This window comes from Loxodonta africana, chromosome 3, assembly GCF_030014295.1.
Source record: "Loxodonta africana isolate mLoxAfr1 chromosome 3, mLoxAfr1.hap2, whole genome shotgun sequence".
NCBI lineage: Eukaryota > Metazoa > Chordata > Mammalia > Proboscidea > Elephantidae > Loxodonta > Loxodonta africana.
The window spans coordinates 69,672,221-69,691,243 of record NC_087344.1 but is presented as its reverse complement, the minus strand read 5'-3'; the positions used below and the strand labels follow the sequence as shown (position 1 = coordinate 69,691,243).

The 19,023-nt window shown below is 44.2% G+C and overlaps 1 protein-coding gene across 1 annotated transcript in view; it reads left to right on the top strand.

Annotated features, from left to right (window-relative positions):
- CSMD2 (CUB and Sushi multiple domains 2) overlaps window positions 1–19,023 on the top strand; it is a 797,331-nt gene that overhangs the window by 295,581 nt on the left and 482,727 nt on the right. Inside the window, 1 exon segment of the mRNA XM_064281672.1 lies at window positions 4,360–4,567. Within this exon segment, the coding sequence (XP_064137742.1) occupies window positions 4,360–4,567 (208 nt within the window).

Here is a 19,023-nt window from a genome sequence, read left to right as displayed (position 1 = left end):
TTTACGGAAGGAGATTGCCAGGCCTTTCTTTTGCAGTGCTGCAGGGTGGGTTCAAGCCACCAACCATTAGGCTGGTGGTCAAGCACAAACCCCTTGTGCCTCCCACGGACCTTGTGCCCTACCACTCTCTCCCCCTTGCTAACTCTGCTCTGGCCTGGCGGGCCTCTTGGTGTTCTTCAGCCACCCCAGGCCTTTGCACCAATGACTTCTGCATTTGGTGTTCCATCTGCCGAGAATGCTCTTCTCCCAGTTAAGTATGTGGCTCCCTCCTAACCTCCTCAGGTCTTTGCTCAAATGTCCACTTGTCATTGAGGCCTTCCCTGACCACCCTTTCTGGCATTTCAACACTCCACTCCTAACACGGGATGCTCCATGGCCTCCTTCTGCACTACCACCACCTGACATACCACCTCGGTGATTGTGGTGTTAGTTGCTGTTAAGTTGTCTTTGACTCATGATGACCCTGTGCACAACACAGCAAAACATTGCCTGGTCCCTATGCCATCATCACCATTCCTGGTATGCTCAAGGCCATTGTTACAGCCGCTGTGTATTTTGAGTGCCTTCCAATCTAGGGGGCTCATCTTGCAGCATTATGCTTGACAATATTCTCTTGTGATTCATAGGGTTTTTGCTGGCTAATTTTTAGAAGTAGGTCACCAGGCCTTTCTTCCTAGTCTGTCCTAGACTGGTAGGTCCACTGAAACCTGTCCAGCATGGGTAACCCTGCTGGTATTTGAAATATTGGAGGTGTAGCTTCCATCATCACAGCAACACCCAAGACTCTGCAGTACAACATACTGACTGACGTGTGGTAGGAACATACTATAGAGTTTACTTATTTCTCTTGGCTATTCTGTTTTCCCCTGAATAGAATGTAAGCTCCATGAGGGTGGATAATTTTGTTTTATTCACATCTGAATCCCCAGCACCTAGAACAGTGCCTGACACATAGCAGGTGCTCAGTAAACATTGGTTGAATGAATGAGTGAAGGTCTCAACCCAAATGCTGCCTCCTCTGTGCAGCCTCCCCTAACTTCCTGTGTGCTGTCACTGTGCCCGAGAGCACCTCCCTCTTAACAAATTAGATGCAATTGCTTGTTTGTCCACCTGCCCCCTCTCTGAGAAGCACATAAGGGCAGAGATGAGTCAAGCTTCTTATATTGTAGCCCTGGCCCTAGCCCAGTGCTTGACACACAGTGGATGTGGGACGGAAACATTCGTGAGCACCTAACTGGGTGAAGCCCTTTCCTTTCTGTGCTTGTAAGAACCTAAGAGCGGCTCATAGACTTTGAGGTTTAGAAATGGGCTCATCCTTCTCTTGAAATGGACCTTGGCCCTGTAGTATGACATTAATAAGAATAATTCGGGCCCATTAAATAAGTTCAAGTTTATCTCCAGCCAGACTGCTTCTGTATGTCCAGTTGCCAACTTGATCTTTACACTTGGATGTCCCACAGACACACCCAGCTCTGGATGCCCAAAATTGAACTACTGGTTGCCCTCCGTCCACAAGGTACTCCCCTCCTGGGTTCCCTGCCACAATGAGTGAAAGCTTTCATCCATCCGGAACCTGGAATTCATCCCTCCCAGTTGCTAAATTCTATAGATTCTACTTCCTAAATATCTCTCAAGTCCCCTTCCCACCCTCCCCACAGCCTTAGCTTGGACCTTATCTGGCCTTACCTGGGCGGTGGTGACTATATGTACTACCCAGAGCATTCTTCCTGTGCCACCCACCGCCAACTCAGACTTCCTTTATGCCACAGCCAGAGTGATCTTTCTAAAATATAAATTTAATCACATTTCTTCACTACCTTTCATCTCCAAGATGAAATGGAAAGAAAAGGAGAACTTGGCCTTTGTTGGGCATCTACCATATGTTGATTACTGGCTGGTGCTAGGTGCTGTCACATTAATTATTTCATTGAGTTATCATAAACATCATTTTACAGAGAAGGAAACTGTGGCTTAGAGAAATAAGTTGCCCATGCTCACGTGGCTGGGAAGTTTTGGAGGCTGAATTCAAATCTTGGCCTTCTTGATGGTGAAATCCATCTTCTTTCCAGTATACTCTGCTGGTTCCAAATCTCTTTGGCTGCAGTGTTCTCTACCATGTGGCCCCTTCAACATCTCTAGCACCATTGCCCGTCATTCCTCTATATTCATTGTATTCACCGCTATTATCTCAAGCTGTTTGTCTTAGACGTGCCCTGTACTTTCACACCTCTTTGTTTGTGACCGTTTGTTCCCTTTGTGCTAAAATGCTCTTCCCTTTTTTCTCCATCTAGTGAACTCCTATCGGTCCTTCAAAACCCAGCTGTAGTGACACCTCCTGTGTTTAGCCCCCAAACTGACTCGCTCAGGCAAAGTTATTTGCTGCTTTGCTTGTGTCCTCACAATGTAAATTGTACTCTCGGGAGGCAGAAGGGTGTATTGGTTAAGAGCATAGGACTAGAATCAGACTGTTGGGCTTAGCATCCCAGATCCTTTAATTACTATGAGCTGTGTTACCTTTGGCAAGTGACTGAATCTCTTTTGCCTTGGTTTTCTCACCTGTAAAATGGGGGTGATACTTCTTGGGGTTGTAGGGAGGATTAAATGAAATGTGCAGCGTCTACTAGAGTTTAGTCCACATCTCTAATACAGCATACGCTCCAGTGCTCTTATAATTGTAGCTGTTGTCGGGTCCCATCAAGTCAATTCTGCTTATAGCAACCCCATGTGACAGAGTAGAACTATCTTATAGGGTTTTCTTGGCTGTAGTCTTTAAGGAAGCAGATTACCAGGCCTTTCTCCTGATAAGTCAAAGAGCCACTGGGTGGACTTGAACTGCCAACCTTTCAGTTAGCAGCCTGGTGCTTATCTCTTGTATTATAATTACTTACTTGCATGTAGGCTCTAGGAGGCCAAGCTTAGAAAGTCTGGGTAACTTCTGAGGTTACCCAGCTAATAAGCGGCAGGGGAAGGATGGAAATTGAGGTCTGTAGTATTTCAAAGCAGGTGCTGTTATATGTCAGAACATATTCCTCTGATCTTTTTTTTTTTTTTTTTTTCCTGAATATAAAGTCTCAGCTGAGATTTGAGTGGAGTAGCAAGGCTGTTCCAGGTTATCCTGCAGGGATGAGCAAGACATGGTCCTTGCCCTTGGGGATTCCAGGTGGAGCTCAGAACCTAGAGTGGGAAGACAGGCATGTGAACAGGCGTTCAGACGTGGTAAGTGCCGTAATGGAGAGGAACAGACTGTTGTGGAGAACAGGGAGAGAGCAGTTGCAGAGAGCTTGGGGGAACAGGTTTTACCAAGACATGTCATTGGAGTTGAGTCTTGACACATGACAAGTGTGGCTCTGGATAAAGGATATCGTAGGCAAAGGGGACGTGAAAGCAGGACAGGAGGCCTGAACATTCACGGCACTAGAACATGTCAGGTGTGGGACAAAGGGCCAGAGGAAAGATGGCAGTGGTGAGGGCCTAAAATGCCCTTTGCGTTTTGCCTCAGGGAGTTGTGTTGAGTTTTTGTTGTATTTAATCACATCCAAGGTTTAGAAAGATCTTGTGGGAAGAAACTGCCTATTCACTGCAATTGTGAGCATGGTAATAAATGTGACAGCTGATTTCTCCTTCCTTCCTGGTCATTGAGGAAGAGTGTGCGCTCTAGGGCCAGAGTTCGCATTCTGCTCTGCTGCTTATTAGATGTGTGACGTCAAGGAGGTTACTTAACCTCCCTGTGCCTGGGTTTCCTCATCTGTTAAATGAGAACCAAAAAACCAAACCCAGTGCCATTGAGTCGATTCCGACTCATAGCGACCCAATAGGACAGAGTTGAACTGCCCCCATAGAGTTTCCAAGGAGCGCCTGGTGGATTCGAACTGCCAACCCTTTGGTTAGCAGCCATAGCACCTAACTACTACTCCACGAGGGTTTCCTAAGTGAGAATGATATTACCTAACTGTCTCATAACAGTGCTTGGCACTTGGTAAGCAAAGAAAAGTTGCCATTGAGTTGATTCTGACTCATGGAGAACCCATGTGTGTCAGAGTAAAACTGTGCTCCATAGGGTTTTCAGTGACTGATTTTTTGAAAGTAGATCACCAGGCCTTTCTTCCAAGGCTCTCTGGGTGGACCTGAACCATCAACCTTTCAGTTAGCAGTGAGTGCATTAACCATTTGTACCACCCAGGGACTATCTAAGTGTTTGGCATCATTGTCACTGTAATCAGTCCTAATTCAGACTAGCATCGTGCCTCACCATGTCTGTGCCTTGTGTTCCAGGACCTCTCTTATGGGTGAAGCCCATGGTAAGTGCCAGAGACTGGGAATGGGACCATTCACATGAGCTTTTTGTCTCTGTGCCTACAGCGGACGATGCCTGTGGTGGGACCTTGCGGGGCCAGAGTGGCATCATCTCCAGCCCCCACTTCCCCTCGGAGTACCATAACAACGCCGATTGCACGTGGACCATCCTGGCCGAGCTGGGGGACACCATTGCCCTGGTCTTCATTGACTTCCAGCTGGAGGATGGTTACGACTTTCTGGAAGTCACGGGGACCGAAGGCTCCTCCCTCTGGTAAGCACCATCCCCTACCCCTTCCCTTTCCTCCTCTCTCCTCTGAACTTGGGACTTACTGGGATCCAGGCACCTGAACTTACTGCCAAAGGCCTTTTTGCCTCTTCCTCACAGCTGCTGTTGGAATATTTTCATCTCAACATATTGAGAAATCACTGCATAGTTTTAGAACTGGGGTAAATTTTTACAGTGATTTTGGTATCTGATTTGAAGCATGTCCTTGCTGAAGAATTTCATGATGGGTCGTGGTTGAGTAAATTGCATTAAGACTAAAAATGTTCTGGCCTCAGGATGTGGATAGGTTCTCGGTAAAATGATTTGAAATATAGCTCCATCTCTGGAAGACATTTTCATAGCATCCAGCAAAGGGAATAGAACCTTAAGTGGAAATTGTTCTTCTGAAGACAAAGACAACCTTCTCCCTATTGTTCTGGCTTTGCGAAAGTGGGCGGGCTTTTCCGCAGCGTGCCCCATCTATTATGGGGATTCTCAGATATTGCCGGGCTCGAGAGGAGATGGGTGATTGAAGACTTAGCTGAGTTGCTTGTTTTCTCCCAGATTTGCAGCCATTGGACATGCCCAAGATGAGCTTGGCTTAAGGAAGTATCCAGCTTCCTATTTGGGCGACAAGCCTGACAGGTGGTGTTGTGGCATTTAGAAGGTGGTGTGGCATTTAGACTGCTGTCTCATTTTCTCATTGGGCTGTATTGTTGGGATGAGGGGCTCACAGCGACCTTCATCAGCACATCATGAGCCAGTAAAAGGCTGTGTCTCCAGATGTGCTTTAGACAAAGATGGCACATCTGTGCAGCCTTCACTGCCACAGTGCCAGGGGAAAGGCAGGGCTCAGTGTGTGGGGATGGAGGGGTGTCACTGAGGCTTCCGAGTGAAGAAGAAAGTAGGTGGCTGCAACAGTCAGTGAAGGGCAGTGCCCAAGGAAGATGGAGATACAGTAGCCAGTTGGGGTGGAAATTAGAGGAAGGAAAAGAAGAAAACAGGAACAAGGGGCACATTTATTGAATGTCTTCCTATACCAGGTATTGGGCAATGTGGTTGTTGTTGTTAGTTGCTGTTGAGTCAGCTCTGACTCATGGCGATGCCATGTACAACAGAATAAAATGTTGCCCGTTCGTGCACCACCTTCACGATCATCATATGCTCAAGTCCGTTGTTGCCACCACTGTGTATTTTGGTGCCTTCCAACCTAGGATTCATAGGGTTTTCACTGGCTAATTTTCAGAAGTAGGTATCCAGGCCTTTCTTCCTAGTCTGTCTTAGTCTGGAAGCTCCACAGAAACCTGTCCACCATGGGTGACCTTGTTAGTATTTGAAATACTGGTGTCATAGCTTCCAGCGTCACAGCAACGCCACTGAATAGAGGTGCTCCTGTCTATTGAATGAGAAAATAAGACAAACTCCTGGTAGAAGCCAAGTGTGATTGCTTGAGAGGGGTAAAATGGGAATGGATTCACCCTAAATACAGACTCTGAGATTTGAGAACCAGTGTACCCCTGACAGCTCAAGTTTCCCAGTGCAGTGACTAGGTGTAAGACGACCTTGGTGTCGTAAGCATGTCACAGGAGCTTGGCCAGGTCGTTTACTACCTTGGATGGGGGTGTTGAGAGGAGCACAGGTGAGCCGGAGCCTGAATTGCTCTGTGGAGGTTGATGTTCTGTAAACTAGTCTAGGAGCAACGGCTGGGCATTTGGAGCTGGGAGTCGGGTTGAAGAGCTAGATACACCTGCACTGGCCCAGAATCCCAACAGCCTTCCAGCCTGAAGATTCTCTGACCCCATGCTTCTTTTTGTAAAATGCCTATTTTTTTATTTGATTGTCAGTGTAATATATATGCTCATTATAGACAGCATGGAAAATATAAAAAGGTATGAAAAAAAGTATAGACAAATTAAAAAAACAATTATTAAAATTTTGATGCACTCCTCTTTGGCTTTTCGCTTTGCCAAGATCAAGCTCTTTTTATATATTTTGATATTACAAAATTAGGATCTTAATATATCTGTCATTACCTATTTTTAGTAGACTTTATTTTTAGAGCAGTTTTTGGTTTACAGAGAAGTGCAGAAAGCACATAGCCCCCATATGCCCTCCTCCGCCCTGCACACTGTCTTACATCCGTGTGGTACCTGTGTTACGATTGATGAACCAATATTGATATGTTATTATTAAATTCCATAGGTTCCTACTAGGGTTCACCTTCATGCTGAGTTTTGACAAATGTCTGTCCTGTGTCCACCATTACAGTATCATGCAGAGTAGTTTCCGTGCCCTAAAAATGCCCCGTGTTCCCAATACAGGATAAGTCAGCACAACTGGACTAAACCAAAAGCTAAGAAGTTTCCTGAATACAACCAAACACTTTGAGGGACAGAGTAGTAGGAACGGGGTTCTGGGGACCATGGTTTCAGGGGACATCTAGGGCAATTGGCATAACAAAGTGTATTAAGAAAATGTTCAGCATCCCACTTTGGTAAATAGTGCCTGGGGTCTTAAAAGCTAGCGAGCGGACATCTAAGATGCATCAATTGGTCTCAACCCACCTGGAGCAAAGGAGAATGAAGAACACCAAAGACACAAGGAAAATATGAGCCCAAGAGAAAGAAAGGGCCACATATACTAGAGACTCCATCAGCCTGAGACCGGAAGAACTAGATGGTGCCACCAGTGACTGCCCTGACAGGGAGCACAACAGAGAATCCCTGCTGGAGCAGGAGAAAAGTGGGATGTAGACCTCAAATTCTAGTAAAAAGACCAGAGTTAATGGTCTGACTGAGACTGGAGGGACCCCAGAGGTCATGGCCCCAGAACTCTCTGTTAGCCCAAAACTAAAACCATTCTTGAAGCCAAGTCTTCAGACAAAGATTAGACTGGACTATAAGACATAAAATGATACTGGTGAGGAGTATACTTCTTAGCTCAGGTAGGCACATGAGACTATGTGGGCAGCTCCTGTCTGGAGGTGAGATGAGGAGGCAGAGGGGTACAGGAGCAGGTTGAGTGGACATGGGAAATACAGGGTGGAGAGAAGGAGTGTGCTGTCACATTGTAGGGAGAGTAACTATGGTCACATAACAATGTGTGTATAAGTTTTTGTATGAAAAACTGACTTGAGTTATAAACTTTCATGTAAAGCACACACAAAAAAGATTAAAACTGATCCATTCACCTCCTTAAAAAAAATGCCCTGTGTTCCACCCATTCATCCCTCCCCCCTCTCTGCACTTCTACCAACCATTGATCTTTTTACTGTTTCTATGGTTTTTCCTTTTAGTTATCTCTTTTTAACTCAGCATTATATCATGAGATTTTTTTCTTATATCATTGTGGAAGCCCATGAAACATAATAGATGTGATAATAGGATCATTTATTGAACATTTACTACAAATATGTGCCAGGCCAGTTCTAAGCTCTTTACAACTACGTATAATTTCATTTCTTCTTCATAATAACTCTATAAAGTAGATACTATCATTTCCTCCATTTTATGGATGAGGCCCAAAGAGGTTCTGTTTCTTGCTTGAGGTGATATTACTTGCTTGAGTATAGTAAGCAGCAGAGCTGGGACTCAGCCCTGGGTTAGTCAGACTCTAAATCCATGAAGGTTTTTCGGGGCTGTGTAGTATTCTCTTGTACGACTGTGGCACAGTTGACTTAACCAGGAGTTCCTGGGTGGTGCAAGTAGTTAATGTGCTCAGCTGCTAACCAAAAGGTTGAAGGTTTGAGTCCACCCAAATGTGCCTTGGAAGAAAGGCCTGGCAATCTACATCCCCCAAATCATCTATCAAAAACCCTATGGAGACTCGGAGGCGGGGCCAAGATGGCGGACTAGGTGGACGCTACCGCGGATCCCTCTTGCAACAAAGACTCGGAAAAACAAGTGAATTGATCACATACATAACAATCTACGAACTCTGAACAACAAACACAGATTTAGAGACGGAGAACGAACAAATACGGGAGACAGCGATTGTTTTCAGAGCCAGGAGCCAGCGCACCAGGCAGGTGACCTTCGGAGCCCGAGTTGGGGCAGAGCCCAGGGGGGCAGACGGCACACACAAGGGGCCCAGCCCTAGCCCCCGAACTCATCCCGGGAGCAAGCCCAGCCGGTTGGCGCGGGCGGCGTGGCAGTGCAGCCGGTGGGAGAAGTCCCCGGGAGGCAGTGACTGGTCTTGGCGCGGGGAGAGCAGCTTCCCAGCCGGGAAGCCGTCCCGCCGGGAGTTTGGCGGGAAGCGGGCGGGGCGCAAGCGCGGTGACCACCTACATTTCCCTGAATTGACCCCGGGGGGGGGGTCCAGTAGTTCGTGTGGGAGGCGCCCACCCAGTTCAAGCGAGCGGCGTGGCGCGCCGGAGGGAGAAGTCCCCGGGAGGAAGTGACAGGTCTTGGAGCGGGGAGAGCAGCATCCCAGCTGGGGGAGCCGTCCCGCCGGGATTTTGGCGGCACGAGCGGGCCGTGAGCGTGGGGACCACCTACATTTCCCTGAATTGACCCCGGTGGGGGGTCCAGTAGTTCGTGTGGGAGGCGCCCACCCAGTTCGCGCGAGTGGCGTGGCGCGCCGGAGGGAGAAGTCCCCGGGAGGCAGTGGCTGGTCTTGGAGTGGGGAGAGCGGCATCCCATCCGGGACGCGCAGTCACACCCGGTTCGCGGGAGCGGCGTGCGACACGGCTGGAGGGACGGGGAGCCCCTGGGAGGCAGCGACGGATTTTGGAGACGGGAGTGCACCGTCCCAGTAGGGGAGCCTTAACCTTGGGGGTGGGGCTGACAGCGGAGGATCTAACCGTGACGGCAGCGGGCCAGACCCCCCGGGAGGCAATCTCCACACACCCAGTACATATAGGCGACGCACCCCGCGGAAATCTCAGATATAAGAGTCATTCCAAGTAAGACAAACAACTCTGGCTATATTCTGAGGTGCTACACTCCTAGCTCTCTGATCCCTCCCCCACCCTCCCCAGGCGGCTCCATTAACATCCGAAAAGCCTGAGCCAGAGGGAGAACTCTGATAGGGATCTGACTGCATTTTTTTTTAGCGGATTTTCTGGAAAAAGTAGTTTCCCAGTGATGGCTCAGAGACAGCAGTCCATATCAAACCACATAAAGAAGCAGACCATGACAGCTTCTCCAACCCCCCAAACAAAAGAATCAAAATCTTTCCTAAATGAAGATACAATCCTGGAATTATCAGATACAGAATATAAAAAACTAATTTACAGAATGCTTAAAGACATCACAAATGAAATTAGGCTAACTGCAGAAAAAGCCAAGGAACACACTGATAAAACTGTTGAAGAACTCAAAAAGATTATTCAAGAACATAGTGGAAAAATTAATAAGTTGCAAGAATCCATAGAGAGACAACATGTAGAAATACAAAAGATTAACAATAAAATTACAGAATTAGACAACGCAATAGGAAGTCAGGAGCAGACTCGAGCAATTAGAATGTAGACTGGGACATCTGGAGGACCAGGGAATCAACACCAACATAGCTGAAAAAAAATCAGATAAAAGAATTTTAAAAAATGAAGAAACCCTAAGAATCATGTGGGACTCTATCAAGAAGGATAACTTGGGAGTGATTGGAGTCCCAGAACAGGGAGGGAGGACAGAAAACACAGAGAAAATAGTTGAAGAACTCCTGACACAAAACTTCCCTGACATCATGAAAGACGAAAGGATACCTATCCAAGATGCTCATCGAACCCCATTTAAGATTGATCCAAAAAGAAAAACACCAAGACATATTATCATCAAACTTGCCAAAACCAAAGATAAAGAGAAAATTTTAAAAGCAGCCAGGGAGAAAAGAAAGGTTTCCTTCAAGGGAGAATCAATAAGAATAAGTTCAGACTACTCAGCAGAAACCATGCAGGCAAGAAGGGAATGGGACGACGTATACAGAGCACTGAAGGAGAAAAACTGCCAACCAAGGATCATATATCCAGCAAAACTCACTCTGAAATATGAAGGAGAAATTAAGATATTTACAGATAAACACAAGCTTAGAGAATTTGCAAAAACCAAACCAAGGCTACAAGAAATGCTAAAGGAGATTGTTTGGTCAGATGACCAATAATATCATGTACCAGCACAATACAAGGCCACAAAACAGAACATCCTGATATCAACTCAAATAGGGAAAGCACAAAAACAAACAAACTAAGATTAATTCTAAAAAATAAATAAATAAACAAAATAATACACATAACAGGGAATCATGGAAATCAATAGATAAAAGATCACAATAATCAAAAAGAGGGAATAAATATAGGAGGCATTGAACTGCCACATGGAGAGTGATACAAGGCGATATAGAACGATACCAGTTAGGTTTTTACTTAGAAAAATAGAGGTAAATAATAAGGTAACCACAAAAAGGAATATCAACTCCATAACTCAAGAAAAAAGCCAAGAAAAACGTAACGACTCAACTAACATAAAGTTAAACATTATGAAAATGAGGATCTCACAATCTACTAAGAAAAACGTCTCAGCACAAAAAAGTATGTGGAAAAATGAAATGACTAACAACACACATGAAAAGGCATCAAAATGACAGCACTAAAAACTTATTTATCTATAATTACGCTGAATGTAAATGGACTAAATGCACCAATAAAGAGACAGAGAGTCATGGACTGGATAAAGAAACACGATCCATCTATATGCTGCCTACAAGAGACACACCTTAGACTTAGAGACACAAACAAACTAAAACTCAAAGGATGGAAAAAAGTATATCAAGCAAACAATAAGCAAAAAAGAAGAGGAGTAGCAATATTAATTTCTGACAAAATAGACTTTAGACTTAAATCCACCACAAAGGATAAAGAAGGACACTATATAATGATTAAAGGGACAATTGATCAGGAAGACATAACCATATTAAATATTTATGCACCCAGTGACAGGGCTGCAAGATACATAAATCAAATTTTAACAGAATTGAAAAGTGAGATAGACACCTCCGCATTTATAGTAGGAGACTTCAGCACACCACTTTCAGAGAAGGACAGGACATCCAGTAAGAAGCTCAATAGAGACACGGAAGACCTACTTAAAACAATCAACCAACTTGACCTCATTGACTTATACAGAACTCTCCACCCAACTGCTGCAAAATATACTTTTTTTTCTAGTGCACATGGAACATTCTCTAGAATAGACCACATATTAGGTCATAAAACAAATCTTTGCAGAATCCAAAACATCGAAATATTACAAAGCATCTTCTCAGACCATAAGGCCATAAAAGTGGAAACCAATAACAGAAAAATTAGGGAAAAGAAATCAAATACTTGGAAACTAAACAATACCCTGCTCAAAAAAGACTGGGTTATAGAAGACATTAAGGAGGGAATAAAGAAATTCATTGAATGCAACAAGAATGAAAACACTTCCTATCAAAACCTCTGGGACACAGCAAAAGCAGTGCTCAGAGGCCAATTCATATCGATAAATGCACACATACAAAAAGAAGAAAGAGCCCAAATCAGAGAACTGTCCCTACAACTTGAACAAATAGAAAGTGAGCAACAAAAGAACCCATCAGGCACCAGAAGAAAACAAATAATAAAAATTAGAGCTGAACTAAATGAATTAGAGAACAGAAAAACAATTGAAAGAATTAACAAAGCCAAAAGCTGGTTCTTTGAAAAAATTAACAAAATTGATAAACCATTAGCTAGACTGACTAAAGAAAACCAGGAAAGGAAACAAATAACCCGAATAAGAAACGAGAAGGACCACATCACAACAGAGCCAAATGAAATTAAAAGAATCATTTCAGATTACTACGAAAAATTGTACTCTAACAAATTCGAAAACCTAGAAGAAATGGATAAATTCTTGGAAAAACACTACCTACCTAAACTAACACATTCAGAAGTAGAACAACTAAATAGACCCATAACAAAAAAAGAGATTGAAACGGTAATCAAAAAACTTCCAACAAAAAAAAGCCCTGGCCCGGATGGCTTCACTGCAGAGTTCTACCAAACCTTCAGAGAAGACTTAACACCACTACTACTGAAGGTATTTCAAAGCATAGAAAAAGACGGAATACTACCCAACTTATTCTATGAAGCTACCATCTCCCTGATACCAAAACCAGGTAAAGACATTACAAAAAAAGAAAATTATAGACCTATATCCCTCATGAACATAGATGCAAAAATCCTCAACAAAATTCTAGCCAATAGAATCCAACAACACATCAAAAAAATAATTCACCCTGATCAAGTGGGATTTATACCAGGTATGCAAGGCTGGTTTAATATCAGAAAAACTATTAATGTAATCCATCACATAAATAAAACAAAAGATAAAAACCACATGATCTTATCAATAGATGCAGAAAAGGCATTTGACAAAGTTCAACACCGATTTATGATAAAAACTCTTACCAAAATAGGAATTGAAGGAAAATTCCTCAACATAATAAAGGGCATCTATGCAAAGCCAACAGCCAATATCACTCTAAATGGAGAGAACCTGAAAGCATTTCCCTTGAGAACGGGAACCAGACAAGGATGCCCTTTATCACCGCTCTTATTCAACATCGTACTTGAAGTCCTAGCCAGGGCAATTAGGCTAGACAAAGAAATAAAGGGCATCCGGATTGGCAAGGAGGAAGTAAAGCTATCACTATTTGCAGATGACATGATCGTATACACGGAAAACCCTAAGGAATCCTCCAGAAAACTACTGAAACTAATAGAAGAGTTTGGCAGAGTCTCAGGTTATAAAATAAACATACAAAAATCACTTGGATTCCTCTACATCAACAAAAAGAACACCGAAGAGGAAATGACCAAATCAATACCATTCACAGTAGCCCCCAAGAAGATAAAATACTTAGGAATAAATCTTACCAAGGATGTAAAAGACCTATACAAAGAAAACTACAAAGCTCTACTACAAGAAATTCAAAAGGACATACTTAAGTGGAAAAATATACCCTGCTCATGGATAGAAAGACTTAACATAGTAAAAATGTCTATTCTACCAAAAGCCATCTATAGATATAACGCACTCCCGATCCAAATTCCAATGTCATATTTTAAGGGGATAGAGAAACAAATCACCAATTTCATATGGAAGGGAAAGAACCCCCGGATAAGCAAAGCATTACTGAAAAAGAAGAAGAAAGTGGGAGGCCTCACTCTACCTGATTTCAGAACCTATTATACAGCTACAGTAGTCAAAACAGCCTGGTACTGGTACAACAGGCACATAGACCAATGGAACAGAATTGAGAACCCACATATAAATCCATCCATGTATGAGCAGCTGATATTTGACAAAGGACCAGTGTCAGTTAATTGGGGAAAAGATAGTCTTTTTAATAAATGGTGCTGGCATAACTGGATATCCATTTGCAAAAGAATGAAACACGACCCATACCTCACACCATGCACAAAAACTAACTCCAAGTGGATCAAAGACCTAAACATAAAGACTAAAACGATAAAGATCATGGAAGAAAAAATAGGGACAACCCTAGGAGCCCTAATACAGGGCATAAACAGAATACAAAACATTACCAAAAATGATGAAGAGAAACCAGATAACTGGGAGCTCCTAAAAATCAAACACCTATGCTCATCTAAAGACTTCACCAAAAGAGTAAAAAGACCACCTACAGACTGGGAAAGAATATTCAGCTATGACATCTCAGACCAGCGCCTGATCTTTAAAATCTACATGATTCTGTCAAAACTCAACCACAAAAAGACAAACAACCCAATCAAGAAGTGGGCAAAGGATATGAACACACATTTCACTAAAGAAGATATTCAGGCAGCCAACAGATACATGAGAAAATGCTCCTGATCATTAGCCATTAGAGAAATGCAAATTAAAACTACGATGAGATGCCATCTCACACCAACTAGACTGGCATTAATCCAAAAAACACAAAATAATAAATGTTGGAGAGGCTGCAGAGAGATTGGAACTCTCATACACTGCTGGTGGGAATGTAAAATGGTACAACCACTTTGGAAATCCATCTGGCGTTATCTTAAACAGTTAGAAATAGAACTACCATACGACCCAGAAATCCCACTCTTCGGAATATACCCTAGAGATACAAGAGCCTTCACACAAACAGATATATGTGCACCCATGTTTATTGCAGCTCTGTTTACAATAGCAAAAAGCTGGAAGCAACCAAGGTGTTCATCAACGGATGAATGGGTAAATAAACTGTGGTATATTCACACAATGGAATACTACGCATCGATAAAGAACAGTGACGAATCTCTGAAACATTTCATAACATGGAGGAATCTGGAAGGCATTATGCTGAGCAAAATGAGTCAGTTGCAAAAGGACAAATATTGTATAAGACCACTATTATAAGATCTTGAGAAATAGAAAAAACTGAGAAGAACACATACTTTTGTGGTTACGAGGAGGGGAGGGAGGGAGGGAGGGAGAGGGTTTTTTATTGATCAATCAGTAGATAAGAACTGCTTTGGGTGAGGGGAAAGACAACACTCAATACAAGGAAGGTCAGCCCAATTGGACTGGACTAAAAGCAAAGAGGTTTCCGGGATAAAATGAAAGCTTCAAAGGTCAGCGGACCAGGGGCTAGGGGCTGGGGAACATGGTTTGAGGGGACTTCTAAGTCAATGGGCAAAATAATTCTATTATGAAAACATTCTGCATCCCACTTTGAAATGTGGCGTCTGGGGTCCTAAATGCTAACAAGCGGCCATTTAATATACATCAATTGGTCTCAACCCACCTGGAGCAAAAGAAAATGAAGAACACCAAGGTCACACAACAACTAAGAACCCAAGAGACAGAAAGGGCCACATGAACCAGAGACCTACATCATCCTGAGACCAGAAGAACTAGTTGGTGCCCGGCCACAATCGATGACTGCCCTGTCAGGGAGCACAACAGAGAACTCCTGAGGGAGCAGGAGATCAGTGGGATACAGACCCCAAATTCTCATAAAAAGACCATACCTAATGGTCTGATTGCGACTAGAGGAATCCCAGTGGCAATGCTCCCCAGACCTTCTGTTGGCACAGGACAGGAACCATCACCGAAGACAACTCATCAGACATGAAAGGGACTGGTCAGCTGCGGGGAGAGAGATGCTGATGAAGAGAGAGCTAATTAAATCAGGTGGACACTGGAGAGTGTGTTGGCAACTCTTGACTGGAGGGGGGATGGGAAGATAGAGAGAGAGGGAAGATGGCAAAATTGGCACGAAACAAGAGACTGAAAGGGCTGACTCAATAGGGGGAGAGCAAGTGGGAGAAGGGAGTAAGATACATGTAAACTTACATGTGACAGACTGATTGGAATTGTCAATGTTCACTTGAAGCTTAATAAAAGTTAATTTGAAAAAAAAAAAACCCTATGGAGCACAGTTCTACTCTGACACACATGGGGTCGCCATGAGTCGGAATAGACTCAGTGGCAACTCGTTTTTACTGGTTTCACTTCACAAGATCTCTTCTTAGAGTCTTACCAAGTTTTCACTTCTAGAAACAAATGTCATGATGGATATCTTTGTCAATTCCCTCTCTTCCAGTCCCAAAGTCTCTTTGACTCGCTTGTTGATCCACGGGCCAAATGGTCTCCTACAGGTGTGAGTCTCCACGTTGTCCAAACTTCTGGAGTGAAACAAACCTAAGGGAGTATTCCTTTTCCTATTAAGTCACTCAGTAGGGAAGGAATTAAGCAGAGGAAATCGTTTGGGGAGTCATTCAGGACTCTTGGCTATAAGATTAAATTATAATTATTTACAGAGTTGGTGTCACCACTGCCAGGCAGGATGCATTTGTTGTTCTAATTTATACTTGCCTAGAAATTTGGATAAACAAACTTGGAGGCTCAAGATGGCTGTGTGTGTGAAGAATTGGCCCTCTCCCTTGCCCCTTGCCTTTATGGATCCCGGGATTCCTGTGAAAATTTGATGTTGTTAGTTTATGAGTATACTGCTTTTATTAGCATACATTAAGATTCTAGGATGTTCTCTTGACTTCTGTGACAAGGCATAAAGACAACAGATCCTGTTACAAAAGATGGATTTGAACAGCTAGGCATCTCCTCCCCTGTTGAGAAGACAAACTCCTTTGAGAGAGGGGGAAAAAAAAAATCCACCATCTCTCTTACCAATAGCGGGTTCCCACTGGTTCAGAAGGGAGGGATGCCACAAGAATGTCTGTGACTCAGTTTCCACACTCTGCCCCTCCCCCAAGCCTTGGTGAGAAAACAACAGGTGAGTTTGTGTGGGGGCTCCAGCTGTTCACATTTCATGGACCAGTAACGTTTCCAAACAATTGGGAAAACATAGAGCTGGTCAATTTTTATTATGCCAACTCAGGATATTAGAAAAGAGCCTGCCAGCCCCTCAAGACATTATTTCATAAAAGGAAGGACCACTTAAAGCCAAAAATGTGGCAAGATATAATCAATTGGCAACCTTCTGCTGACATAATGAAAAGCACAAATCAATAGCAGTGTGTGTCCATAACTATAGTGTTCAGTTAGTTGTATGTATGTTTATATATCAGGCTACTCATTTTTCCTGTTTCATTGGTGCATGACCACAACCTTTGGGAATTCAACAACACATTGTTTGAACAGGGAAAGATTGTGGCTATAGTGAGCATTGAACCTTGTAACTCTGACTTGTTGAGAGAGTCCAAATATTCTAGACTTATTCTTCTTAAAGTTAATTGCTTTTTTAGTGATTGACCATGAGCAAGAGCTGAGTTTGAACTGACTGAGGATTACAATTCAGACATTAGCTTTGGTACTGTACCTCCACTACACACGTGTGTGCGCACACAACACGCATGCGCACACACACACACACACACACTGCCAGTTCACCTACATATACACCACCAAGTCACATACACACACGCATATTGTCACTGTTACTTGCTGTCAAGTTAGCTCTGACTCATGGCAACCTTACGTATAACAGAATGAAACATTGCCCGGTTCTGTGCCATCTTCTTGGTCTTTTATATGTTTGAACCCATTGTTGTCGCTATTGTGTCAATCCATGTCATTGAAAGTCTCCTTCCCTTTCACTGATCCTCTACCACACATACGTACACACCACCAGTTCACCCCACATACACACTGCCAGGCCATGTACACACACACCACACACACGCACCACAGCCACCTATACCTACTGCCAAGTCACACACACACATATACCACCAGTTCACCCCACACACCATAAAGTCACACACACACACCACCCATGCACACACAAGCACTGCCACATCTGTCTCAGACACTCATACACACACAGTCAAGTTTCACACACATGCTTTTATCTCTAATTCACTCACACTTTCATCTCTAGTACTGAACTCAATTTCGGCCCGTTTTTTTCTCATGGACCCTTTTTGGGTGGGGCAAAGGAGGGGTCTTTGACCATGATGGAACCCCATTCCCCTCCCTCGCTTTCTAGGAGACACTCTCACCATTGCTAGAGCTCCTCATTAGGGCCCTGGATGTTTTTTCCATGGCCAGAGGGCTGAGACTAGGGGATTCCGAAGGCCCTCTCAGTACACGGGACCTGGATCCCTGGAAGGATTCAGGATGGTGTTATAATAGTGAGTGAAAGGTAAGGACCAGCCCCATTACAGAGCCGACCCTTGCAGAGAAAAGAGGGGATCCGAAGGCCACTAAAAAGCCACTAGACCCAGAATCTCTCCTTACTCTCTGGAACCCCCTCACTGTCTCTGGTGGATGAGGCTGGAGGGTCCAGCTGGGCTTTCTGGCCTTCCTCCTCCTGTGAAAATGTCTTCCAGGAGCAGGGAGGGCAGGTGGGGCCAGGGTCTGATCTGCGCTCAGAACTGAAGCCACTCTTGTCCTGTGGGGCCTGTGGAAGTCCTGGCTGCAGTACTGTGTTTGTAGGGGGCGGGGTGTATGGCGGGGGGAGTTCAAAGCTCCTGCCTTGTTCTTCTGTATCAGTAAGTGGGATTCTGTGTACACACTCTGACCACCACCCCATTTCTTGGCTGTTGGCTCAGTAGGTCAGTCTCTGCAGGTGATTTTTGGCCCTCTCTTCCTGGCCTCCCTTCACTATATTTCCATTTTTATTCTTGTTTCACTCTGACCATGTGGGCTCTACCTGCCCATCCTCTGTCTCCCCATACCCCTCGACTCAGTCCCCATGAACCTGTATGTGACCAGCTTGCCTCCACCCAATATTGAAGGAAAGGAAAGGCCAGCACTGACCAGGGCTTTGAGGAGGACCTTGTCCTATGGTGGGAGACCAAGACCTCAGGAGGAGGCTGCCTTTGAGACAGACATTGGGCATGAGTGGGGCAAGAAGTGCATTATTCTAGGGCTGCTGCCTGTCCTCCTGCCAGGATGCAGGAGCTCATCTGATCTCAGAGACAGGGGTCTGAGAAGAGGTAGTCCCTGCGGTTCTCCAGGGAGGAG